We start from the raw sequence: 12,745 nt of genomic DNA on the forward strand, positions 1-12,745 counted from the left end.
CCAGATGTCTTACGTGTTCCAGTCACTCATCCATGCTCCCAACACTCCCTCTCTTCCTACCTTTTAGTACCCTCTAGACTTCTATTTTTGCTAACCTCTCAACCTCCCCTCTTGATCTCTTCCCCTCCAGATGTCTTGCATGTTCCAGTCACCCTCATCCATGCTCCCAACACTCCCTCTCTTCCTACCTTTTAGCTCGCTCCAGATCATCGTTGGCCTGTTCCAGCTCTCTGATGTAACGCGTGAGCTCTTCCTTGATGCTTTTGATGTCCACCAGCTCTGATTGCAGCGTGTTCACCTGCCCGTTGAACTCGTTATGCAGCCTATCGAGCCGCTCCTGTTGGGGGAAAGAGAAGAGATGGTGAGTGAAAGATGACGATGATGGTGGTGGTAGAAAGCAAATGGAAAAGAAATGGCTTATGAATTATGTCTACCGAGAAGGAAGGGAAGAAAGAGGGAAGAGGAAGTGGTTATGGTATAGTTATAGTCTTGGCAATAATGGTGGTTATGGAAGTGGAGGAATAGTGGTAGTGGATGGTAGTGTAAATTGAAAAGTGGTAGTTATGGTAATAAATGGTAGTCATAGTGGTATTAAATGGAGAAGAGATGATGGTTATGATAGTGTCAAGTAAAGAAGGGTTAGTGGTGGGTGGAGAAGAGGGTAGTAGTTGTGGTGGAGGTGATGATAGTGTTGGTAGAGGGAGAGAGGAAGGCTACAGTGAAGTATGAAGTTAAATGGATGAGAGAAGTGTGTGAAGGTGTACTGATGGAATGGTAATGAGGTTATCAAAGGACATGTTAATGGTGTGTGTGTGTGTGTGTGTGTGTGTGTGTGTGTGTGTGTGTGAAGGGAGAAAGGGGAAAGGGCAGTGCGTGAGAAAGGGGAAAGACGTGCCATAATCCAAGGGGAGGAATGGGGAGAGAGTGAAGGGACTGGAGGGGAAAGAAGACTTACTTTTGAACCCTGTGAGCAAGGAATGATGGAGGAGGAGGAGGAGGAGGGGCCAAGGATGGAGGAAGAGGAAAAGGGGAAAATATCTTAATCCCTGCTGGTGGGAGGAAGAGGTGGAGGAGGAGGAGGAAGTGGGGAGCAAATCTGAAGGACAGCAAGACAGGGGGATGGGTGGGTGGAGGGGGTGGAAGTATGACAGCTTATGGTGGTGGAGGAGGAGGAGGAGGAGGTGGTCGTGAGCTTATGTTGTGGGTGTAGGGTGGGAAGGAGGGACTGGGTGGAGGGTGGAGGAAAAGGTGTGTGGATGAAGACTGGTTTTGAAGGTGTATTACGTGTACCATTATAAAAAGAATGAGGGAAGGGAAGGGAAGGGGAGGAGGAACGGGGTGTGGAAAGATATGGTACGTATGAGAGAGAGAGAGAGAGAGAGAGAGAGAGAGAGAGAGAGAGAGAGAGAGAGAGAGAGAGAGAGAGAGAGAGAGAGAGAGAGAGAGAGAGAGAGAGTGACAAAGAATAGGTGAATGACGAAGCAGGTTAAGATTTAAATGCAAGATAAGAAAACAAACTCATTACGACGGCATCACAAAAGAGAGAGAGAGAGAGAGAGAGAGAGAGAGAGAGAGAGAGAGAGAGAGAGAGAGAGAGAGAGAGAGAGAGAGAGAAACGCAACAATTATCAAACATTCATTATCCTTATCAAACTTACGTCCTTGGTCTAACTCCTCCTTCCCTCCTTAAAAAAAATAAAAAAACAGGACGACATATTTGGCGGATGTATGGTACAGGTGTGCATGAGGAGGGTCACCTGGGGCATCGGGGGGCCAGGTAAGCAGGTGTTATGGGGACAGGTGTAAGGGGGCTCCAGACTCATGACCCTGACACAGATGACCCTAATATGGCCCTGATGCTCCCTCCTCTCCTCTCTCCTCTCCCGCCACCTGGCTCACACCTAACCCTCCCTTCTCTCTCTCTCTCTCTCTCTCTCGTTCTTGCTCGTTTTACCTCTCCCTTCTCTCCTCTTATGTCTCGTTCTTCCTCTTTCTGTTTTTATCTTTCTCCCTTTTCCAATTTGTTCCTCTTGTTCTCCTCTTCTTCCTCTCCTCTTCCTGTACCGACTTTTCTGATCTTTTTTCCTCCTTCTCTTATCCTCCTTCTCTTCCTCCTATTTTCGTTCGTTTTGCCTCTCCCTTCTCTCTCGTTCGTCCTCTTTCTGTCTTTATATTTCACCCTCTTCCTATTTGTTTTCTTATTCTCCGCCTTCCTTCTCTCCCTCTGTCTCTCTCCTCTTATCATTCTTCTCTTCCTCTTGTTCTTGTTCATGTTACTTCTCCTTCCTCTCCTCTTCTCTCTCGTTCGTCCTCTTTCTGTCTTTATATTTCACCCTCTTCCTATTTGTTTTCTTATTCTCCTCCTTCATCCTCTCCCTGTCTCTCTCCTCTTATCATTCTTCTTTTCCTCTTGTTCTTGTTCGTATTATCTCTCCCTCCTATCTTCTCTTCTCTCGTTCTTCCTCTTTCTGTCTTTATCATCCTCCCTTTTTATTATTCTTGTTCTTGTGATCCTCCTCCTCCTCCTCTCCCCCCTTCCTGTTCCTACATTTCTTTTTATTAGCATCTCCCCCTCTCCTCCTCTTCCTTCTCCCTCCTCCATTCTCACACAAACACACCACGCCCTTTGCAGCTCCCACACTTCTCACAGAACACACCTGCTCAGACACACACACACACACACACACACCAATCCAACCACTTCCCCACGCACAAACACACCTGGCCCAACACACACACACACACACACACACCTTCACTCTCACCTATCTAAACGCGCTAGGAATCCAGGTGACTTTCTCTACCTGGCCCAGAGGTGAAGCGTGCCCCGTCGAGTTACGATGCTCATGCCCGATAATGGACGTCAAGACCCGATATTATGGAACGTCGACTTTGAATAACTGCAGGGTGAGGAGCGAGAGAGAAGAACGAATGGGAGGAGAGAGGATGGAGGGAAGAATGAAAGGAGAGAGGAAGGAACGGAGGAAAGAATGAGAGGAAAGATGGAAGAATGAAAGGAGGGTAAAGATGGAAGAATGAAAAGGAAGGAAATATGGAAGAATGAGAGGAAAGATGGAAGAATGAAAGTAGAGAAAAGATAGAAGAATGAAAGGAGAGGAAAGAAAAAATAATGAAACGGAAGAAGGAAGGTTGAATGAAGGAAGGTTTAAAGAAGAGAGGAAAGAAGGAAGACTAGCTTGTGTTAATACCAAGGGAGAAAGAATGAAAGCAGAGGAACTGAGGAAGGAAAAAATAGTGGAGTGCCAGGAGGAGAGGAAGGAAGGGAGAGGAAATAAGGTAGAATAGTTTGTGTGAATACCATGAAAAAAACGAAAGTGAGGAAACAAGAAAGAATAGCTATGCGTACCCGGTGGAAACGAATGAAGGGAAGAAGGAAGGAAGGGAGAGGAATGAAGAAAGAAGACCTTGCGTGAGTACTACCAGGAATAAAGAAGGAAAGAAAAGAGAGATGAAGGAAGAACGAAACAAAGGAGAGGAGGGAAGGTATAGGAAGGTGGGAAAACAGGAACGAAGCCAAGTAGGAAAGAGTGGAGGAGGAAGAAAAAAAAGGAGGTAGGAAGGAATGGAAGAAAAAAAAGTAAAAATACCTGTTTCAATTATTCATTCTGCCCAGATTCTTACACACACACTTACCCAGGCACCCCCACCCCCTCCCCACACACCCCACGCACACACACGCACACATAACATATAAGGTACCATTAAATTTACACAACACAAAACTCGCATGCTTATATTTTTTGCCCGTTTTCTTTCTCTTCTTAATAGATCAATACGTTCTCTTTGATTACGCCGAGACATTCCGTGCTTGACTGCCATAAACTTTGCACGCCACCACCACCACCACCGCCACCACCATCACCACCACTACCCAAACTACAAAGAAAGCACGAAGGGAGGGTTAGAAGAGAGGGGTTAGGCAAGGTAGTGTGGGGGTCAGAAGGTAGGGAGGGGATGGGGATTTGCTTATTACAGGGCTGAAGGGAGTATATACGAGTTATCCCCAAACACCAACCCCCTTCAACCACCACCACCACCTCCACACTGCACCGCCTTCCGTCTGTCTGATCCTCCCTCTTCTTCACGTGGTCCAGGCATGGCAAGGTGGTGGTGGTGGTGCTACTGTTTAAAATTAATGCGTTTTTTCCTCTTTTTCCTTTGTGTCTGCCTTTTTTTTTTGTCAGTCTGTATGTGCATGTGCGTGTGTGTGTGTGTATTATCGTCTAGTCTGGATTGAGAAAATTATATAGTCTACTCTTTTCATTGAAATACGAGTCTCCTCTCTCTCTCTCTCTCTCTCTCTCTCTCTCTCTCTCTCTCAAAGGAAGAAGAAGGTGAACAGGATATAAGGTGTGTGTGTGAAGAAGTCTTGTCCGAACTTATTAGTGGGATAAGGATGTAGACAGACAGACAGGGCTCTCTCTCTCTCTCTCTCTCTCTCTCTCTGACAACTGAGTGAGGCATTTGTGTAGTTAATCAGTCTCTCAGACTCCTCCCATTCCTCCCTTACCCCCCTTCCTATTCCTCCTCCTCCTCCCTTACCCCCCCTCCTATCCCTCCTCCTCCTCCTCCTCCCCCCACACTGAGTAATCAAGGTTGCCGCCCTACTCCGCCCCCCTTGAATGCCACTTCCCCACCCCCCAACCCCCATCCCCTTGCTATCATGCCCCCACCCACCCAATCCCCCATAACCCCGCCAATACCTCACCTTCCCCCCCCACCATAACCTCTCTCTATCTTTCTCTCTCTCCCCCAACCTTCCCACTATCAATACTTAGCCTCAATACCTTTTTTTTTCAATTTCCATAGTCTTCGTAGCTTTCTTTTTTTTCTTTTTTTCATTTCCATCGTTTTAGAAGCTTAATTTTTTCTTTTTTTCATTTCCATCGTTTTAGAAGCTTAATTTTTTTCTTTTTTTCATTTCCATCGTTTTAGAAGCTTAATTTTTTTCTTTTTTTCATTTCCATCGTTTTAGAAGCTTAATTTTTTTCTTTTTTTCATTTCCATCGTTTTAGTAGCTTAATTTTTTTCTTTTTTTCATTTCCATCGTTTTAGAGGCTTAATTTTCTTTTCTTTTTCATTTCCATCGTTTTAGTAACTTTTTTTTTTCTTTTTTTCATTTCTATCGTTTTAGTAGTTTCATTTTCTTTTCTTTTTCATTTCCATCGTTTTAGTTACTTAATTTTCTTTCTTATTTCATTTCCATCGTTTTAGAAGCTTATCAACCCAAACCACTGCAACTACCACTACTACCACCATCATCACTTTCATCACCACCACCATCACGACCACTACACCGGCATCCCCTGGTCAGCCACATCTAATTACCGCTATTGTATTACTAATCAATGTTTCTATTAGGTCTGCAACACAATGCCATACTACTACCACGGCCACTACTACTATTTCCACTTCTCTCTCTCTCTCTCTCTCATGACGCAATAACACCTGCCCTGTCAACCTTGCCCTTCCTACCTTTGTTTACTTTCTAGTGCCATCCCATTATACCCGCTGCCAAGACAAACAACAACAACAACAACAACAACACTGCCAATGCGGGTGATGGTGGTGGTGCTACTGCTACTACTACTACTACTACTACTACTACTACTCCGGCTGTTGCTCTAGTTTCCACATCTCATATATGCGCGTCTATCAATAATATGACATTCCCGAAGTCTAGGGCTACTGCACACACATACACACACACACACACACACAGTCGACATTCCACTGCACCCACAATGATGACACTTTACATGCCTCAATCACACACACACACACACACACACACACACACACACACACACACACACACACACACACTTTCTCACCACACTCACCAGACAGTTCAAGTTATATAAAAAAAAAGAGTGCGAAAGGATAGGATAACAGTTTATAAAGCTCCCAGATGTGTGTGTGTGTGTGTGTGTGTGTGTGTGTGTGTGTGAAACTCCCATCACCTTCTTGTCTTGCACCCCTACCCCCCCCCCCCACCCCTTCACCCACCACCCACAAACACCACCTGCTCCACCCTTAACATTTATGCCTGTATCTCCCTCCACCCTCGTTTTCCCCTCCCCCTCCCCTCCCCTCTCCCCCAACTGTTCATTACTGCAAATTAAAGCAGCTGTGTGGAGATGAAAGGAGGGCAGGTGTGTGTGTGTGTGTGTGTGTGTGTGTGTGTGTGTGTGTGTGTGTGTGTGTGTGTGTGTGTGTGTGTGTGTGTGTGTGTGTGTGTGTGTGTGTGTGATCAATTATTTAAGGGGTTGAGTGAGGAACAGGTTTGAAGTTTCTGATAGACAGGCGTGATGTAATCGGCCAGGTATATAAGCATAGAAAAAGAGGCAGGTGTGTTTAAGGTGAAAGGAGTAGATTAACAGGTATGTATAGAAGGTATTGAAAGGTATGAGAGACCCCGGAAAAGTATACAGATGGAACCAGGCATGTATTAGAGAGAAAGAAAGGTAGTTAAAAGATAATGTACACGAAGGAGAAAGGAAGGAAAGAAGAAAGGAAGGAAGAAAGTTCAGAGGGTAGGGAGGAAAGTTTGAAGGGAAAAGTAGCAAGTAAGAATACCAATGAGAAATGAATGACTGAATAAAATAAGAAAGGAAAGAATAAAGTAAGGAATATAGAAAGGTCAGGAAAAGGAAAGAAGGAAGCCATTTAAAGACAGGAGGGGAGAAAAAAACATACAAGAAGAAAAATAAATATATGGCGAAAAGAGGAAGGAAGGGAAGAAGGCAATGGGTTCAAATATATTAAAAAATGGAGAATGAAAATATTAAAAGACAAGAAGGAAACGAAAGAAAGGAATAAAAGATAAAAAGCAAGCAAGGAGGGAAGGAAGGAAAAATGAGTGGACTATAATACAAGAGAAAGGAAGAATGCAAATATTTAAAAGATAGAAAGGATGATAAAACATACTGGAAAAAAAAAAAATTGATAAGAGAAAAAGGAAGGAAGGAAGGAAGGAAGGGAGGCAGACATAAGTCAGCAAAATAAAACAAAACAAATAAAGGAGAAAAAAAAGACAGGAGGAAGAAAACATAGTGCAAACGAAAGAAGGGAATGGAGGAGATAAAAAGCAAGGGAGGATGGAGGAGGGCAGGAAGAGAGGTGTACTGGAAACGGAAGAAAAAATGGGAGAAAGGGAGGAAGGAAGGGAAGACGACAGGGAGAGATAGAAAGTATACTGGAAACTAAAATAGAAATGGAGGAAAGAAAGAACGGAAGGAAGGAAGGAAGGAAGGAAGGAAGAAGAGAAGACGACATGGAGAGAAAGAAAGTATACTGGAAACTAAAATAGAAATGGAGGAAAGAAAGAACGGAGGGAAGGAAGGAAGGAAGGCAGAAGAGAAGGCAGGAAGGGAAAGAAAGTATACTGGAAACTAAAATAAGAAATGGAGGAAAGAAAGAACGGAAGGAAGGAAGAAGGGAAGACGGCATGGAGAGAAAGTACACTGGAAACTAAAATAAGAAATGGAGGAAAAAAGAACGGAAGGAAGGAAGAAGAGAAGGCAGGAAGGGAGATAAAGTATACTGGAAACTAAAATAAGAAATGGAGGAAAGAAAGAACGGAAGGAAGGAAGGAAGGGAGGGAGGAAGTAAGAAGCCAGTGGGTTAGTGGGTCGGGGAAACACGCTTGCTGGGGATGTGACTGAAGACTTACAAGCCCCAGGCAGTACTACCTCACCTGTCTCCTAGTAATTAGTGAGGCCTACCTGCCGTACCTGCGTGAATAACGAGGAAGGGAAAGTGGCACGGGAGAGCAACATCGAGAGGAAGGAAGAGGAAGAGGAGAGGAACACAGGTGGAGAGGAGCAGATATGAAAGAGAGGAGGAAAAGATAAGAGGAGGGAGGGAAAGAGGGAAACAAAGGTAGAGATGAGCAGATATGGAAGAGAGGAGGAAAAGATAAAAGGAGGGAAGAGGGAGGTAGGGAGGGATGGAAACAAAGGTAGAGAGGAGCAGATATGGAAGAAGAGAAGAGGAAGAGAAATAAAAGGAGGGAAGAGTGAAGGAGGGAGAGAGAAAGGGAGATAAGAACCGACAAAGCGAGGGAGTAGTAAGGAAGGAATAAATGGGAAGAAAATATGGAAGAGAGGAGAAAGAGAGATAAAAGGAGGGAAGAGGGAGGGAGGGATAGAAACAAAGGTAGGAAATAACCAACAAAACAAATTTATATGAAGTGGTGAGGAAGGAATAAACGGGAGATAATAAAGGAAGGAAGGAAGGGAGGAAAAGAAAAAAAAAAAAAAGAAAGGGGGAAGAGGGAGAGGGAGGATGACATGTAGGAAGGTTAAAGCGAGTTGACAGTGGGGAAAAAAATAATAAGAGAAAGTAGAAGAAAGGACTGGAGATAAAAAACGAGGAAGAGAAAGGAGGAAGAGAGAGGAGAGGGGAAGTAAGGTGGAGCAAAAACCCACTGCAGGTATAACACTACTTCTGGGGTGGATAAAATGGAGAGAAAAGTGAAAGTAAACAAAAATGTGAGAGGAGGAAGAGAAAAATGGGAGGGAGGGTGGAAGGGATGAGGAGGAAGGGAGGGAGGGAGGGAGGGAAGAGGTTAAGAACACGTATAAGGGAGTCAATGAGAAAGGAAAGTAAAAGTAAGAAAAAGTGAAAGTAAACAGAGAAAAAAAACGATTAGGAAGAGGAATAGATGAGAGAGAGAGAGAGAGAGAGAGAGAGAGAGAGAGAGAGAGAGAGAGAGAGAGAGAGAGAGAGAGAGAGAGAGAGAGAGGAATAAAGAGTGTGAGTGAGAGGAGAGAGAAAAAAAAGAGATAAAGAGAGAGAACTTCCTGTGAACTTCTGGGTAATGATTGAGGACTTCCTGCAGTAACATCAACAACAATAACCTTTACAATCAACAAAAGCAACAATAACAACAATTAACTAGATAACACACAACCACCGTTAATAATAATAATAATAATAATGTTTTAAGCCTTCACTTCTTCCCTGTATAATCCATTTCCTTCACCTCTCAGTCTTCTCTTCCTCTCTCATCCCCCCTTCGTCCCCTTCGTCTCCTTTCAATCTTCTTTCCGCTTATTCCCCTTCCTCTCATTCTACCTTGCTCTATTACTTAATCCTTCTCTTTCATTTCCTCATTCCTACGCCTTCTCTTCACTCTAATCTCTTCTTTCCTTCCTCTTTACCTTCTTTCTCTTTTCCCTTCATGCTAATGCCTCCCTCCCTCTTCCCTATCATTCCTTCGATTTCTCTTTTTTCTTTCAATTCCTTCTTCCCCTCATTTCCCGGATAATATTCACGAAAGCGTAGCCTCCTCTGGCGGCGGCGGTGTTGCGAGAAATACCTCCTCGCAGAAAGAAGTCGCATATACATGGGGGGGAGGGTCCAGGTTAGGAGGTTATGTAAAGTTCGACTGGAGTAGTTTAAATACGCTCCCCCACCCAAAACCTTCGATTTCCCACGGGTGTCCAAGTTGAACCTCTCTGCGAGCTATTTTGCGGTTGCGGCGGCGGGTGCACAAAAGGCATTGAAAAGTCAATTATTTAGTGATTTCCGGAGAAAAATACCTCCATGATAAACAGCATCATATTTTGTCCAGAGATAAGCAGCCAGCATCTCGAAATTAGTAGGCTAACTTTCGTGAATATTCCCCCATTTCCCTCAATCCTTCCCCTTGCTTCCTCCTCTTATTTCTTCCTCTACCACCTCTTATTTCACCCTTCCCACTCCTCTCACACAAATCTCTCTCTCTCTCTCTCTCTCTCTCTCTCTCTCTCTCTCTCTCTCTCACCTTCCTTCCCTCCATCTTCCCCTCTCCTCAACTTTCTCTCCCCATAAAATCCATTAATCTAATAGAAGTGTTAAGAATGTTTAAAGGATTCAGTGATATTAATGCGGAAGATTACTTTACAATTGATCGATCAAATAGAACAAGAAGAAATCACAATTTGAAGATAAGTGGTAAAAGATTCTCGTCGCAAGAAGCTAAACACTTCTTCTTCAATCGAGTTGTTAATGTTTGGAACTCTCTACCCTGTGATGTCGTTGATAGTACAACAGTTGCGGCCTTCAAGAATATATTAGACAAGTGTTTTGAATCCAACCAGCAACTAAGATATTACTCACTGTCGTAATAACGTTAAGTTCTTTCGAATACTGGTGTCCTTGTCCGCTTTTATCGCCCGGTTAGTGGTAGCAGTAATGGTAGTTCTTTCCTCTTTCCTACATAATTTCCATGCTGCATGGTTCTTTTACCTTTTCTGCCAGCTTTGGCTGAGGAGGAGCCTCCGCCTTTGCTGTCCTTCATCTTTCACCTTTGATTAGATAGTTAGTGTAGCTTGTCACAAACAGCCTCGTAAGGATCAGCAGGTCTACTGTTGTTTGTTCTTCCTTTGTGTTCCTTTGTGTCCCTGCTCACCGCTCCCCCTCTCCCCCTAATCCCCTCAGTAGCCTCCCCTTGGGGCATGTATACTTCCCCAGGTGCAATGGCCTGAGGAATACGGAAGAGGAAGAGGAGGAGGGAAGGTGTGAAGGAGGAGGAGGAGAATGAAGAAAACTGTGCAGGGGGAAAGGAAATGGGGAAGGAAAGGGAAGAAAAAGGGAGGAAGATGGAAAGAGGAAAATTTGAGGGGGATAGAAAAAGTAGAAGGGGAGAAAGATAAGGATGTGCAGGAGAATTAAGAAAACTGTGCAGGGGGAAAGGAAATGGGGAAGGAAAAGGAGGCAAGGGGAGGAAATGGAAAGAGGGAAATTTTGGGGATATAAAAAAGTGGAGGAAAGGGGAGGAAGGGAAAGGTGGTTCAGAACGATAGTAAAAGGAAGAGAAAAAAAGTGGATGAAGAGAAAGAAGGATTAGTGAAGGGAGCGAAAGTGGAAAAAAAGGAGGAAGGTGGAAGGGAAGATAAGGTCAAGGAAACAAAAGGTGGAAAAGGAAGGGGAGGAAAAGGAGGGAGAGAGGGAGTGTATAAAAAAGAGAAGTATGAAAATATTGAGACTGGAAGAGGAGGAAGAATGTAAAACGAGATAAAGAAAAAAATGAGGAGTGGAAAGAGGGATGGAGAGGGGAAGAGAGAGGAGGAAGAGGAAGAAGGGAGAGGAGGGTTTAAAGGGGAGGGAGGAGTTAAAGGTAAAGGAGAGATGAAAGGGAGGAGGGAGGGAGGAGAGGGCAAGGTGGGAAAGCCTGCAAACAACAACAATGACAAAGGAGGAGGAGGAGGAGGAGGAGGAGGAGGCCTTACTAGGGGTTCTGAAACTCATCCCTGAAACTCAACTCTGTATCATGGGAGGAGGAAGCCCGCGTATGCGCTCTCTCTCTCTCTCTCTCAGACACACGACACCTGGAGACATTTGGCACACCAGCACATGACGTCACACCACCGCCACCATCACCCCCATCCCCACCGCCGCCGTCAACACCAATGTCAGGAAGTCGAATCTCCTTCCTTTGCACATTACGAAGTCGAGGGAAAAACCCGTCTGATTAGATACTGGGAATATTGATGATGATGATGATGGAGATAATTGGATACTGGGAAAGGAGGTGGAGGGGGAGGAGGAAGCTAACGCAACTATTGTTCACAGAAGATATGAATACAAATATACAGATAGAAAGATATGTAGTAGTAGTAGTAGTAATAATAGCAGCAGTAATAGCAGCAATAATAGAAGAAGAAGTAGTAGTAGTAGTAGTAGTAGTAATACCAATAAATTACTGAGAACAATCATGAAAAAAAGAGAAAGAGGAAGTGAAAGACAGGAAGAGAAAACTGAGATGTAAAAGACATTACAAGCTAAATCAGCAGTGAGTGACACACACACACACACACACACACACACACACACACACACACACACACAGGAATACATTATACCACACTACTGCTGTCAGGTGCAGGTCATAAATCATAGGTTAAAACATCCCTGGGTTAAAACATCAGCCAGTGAGAGGCCTCCATTAATTCACAAATCCAGTCTCACCAACACTTGACGACATTCTTAACAACCATTAACAAAAAACAGGACGACCCTACAGTCCAGTCATTCACTTTCGCTCATGTATAAAAGCTACAAGTCACTAAACACAACAATGCACTATTCAACATCAACATTATAGAGTGGGTAAGTATCTGTGTATAACTTCACCAAATAATAACAACCCCTAACGATTAACAAGATGACCCTATAGTACAATCATTCACCTTCATTCACACAAAAAAAAATGCTTAACGTCACTAACAACAACCGTACATTACTTAACATGTTTAGGGTGGACAAGTACAAATCAATGACGACACCAAAACGTTACTTACATATCAGTTGTTTCCTCTCCCCTAAACAAAAGTGGATGGTCCTCACAGCCTGCCACCCTCATCTCAACTGACCGAGGTATACTAACAAAATATAGCTAGAGGCCAGGGCTAAAGGTACACGAGCAATCAAAGGCCCGTATTTTTAACAGTATCGTCACCTCTGTACGCCAGTTTGAAAAGCATCTCGTAGAAGTAACTGGGGTTGTCATGGTTTGTTTTGTGATCCTGGTGATAGTTATACACGACTTCTGGACCATGAACGGGAAAGCTGACCCAAGAAAAACCGTTTAATCTTCACTAGGACTTCGGGAAATAGTCATAATGGGTGCCCGATACGTTTGAAAATATGGATCTAAGTTTCGAATCATTGACTGAGCAACCATCACGTAATGAACCTTAGGATATATACATTTGCTACGAAGATCACGTGATGTG

The 12,745-nt window shown here is 43.9% G+C and overlaps 1 protein-coding gene across 11 annotated transcripts in view; it reads right to left on the bottom strand.

Annotated features, from left to right (window-relative positions):
* LOC127003278 (nuclear distribution protein nudE-like 1) overlaps nucleotides 1-12,745 on the bottom strand; it is a 69,235-nt gene that overhangs the window by 18,735 nt on the left and 37,755 nt on the right. For all 11 annotated transcript variants that reach the window (XR_007757027.1, XR_007757026.1, XM_050869730.1 and 8 more), the window contains exon 3: nucleotides 189-337. Coding sequence is in view for 9 of the 11 variants with exons in the window: in XM_050869730.1 (XP_050725687.1) it covers nucleotides 189-337 (149 nt within the window). In the remaining 2 variants the exon portion in view is untranslated. The remainder of the gene's footprint in view (nucleotides 1-188; nucleotides 338-12,745) is intronic.

Source organism: Eriocheir sinensis, chromosome 25 (assembly GCF_024679095.1).
Source record: "Eriocheir sinensis breed Jianghai 21 chromosome 25, ASM2467909v1, whole genome shotgun sequence".
Classification (NCBI taxonomy): domain Eukaryota; kingdom Metazoa; phylum Arthropoda; class Malacostraca; order Decapoda; family Varunidae; genus Eriocheir; species Eriocheir sinensis.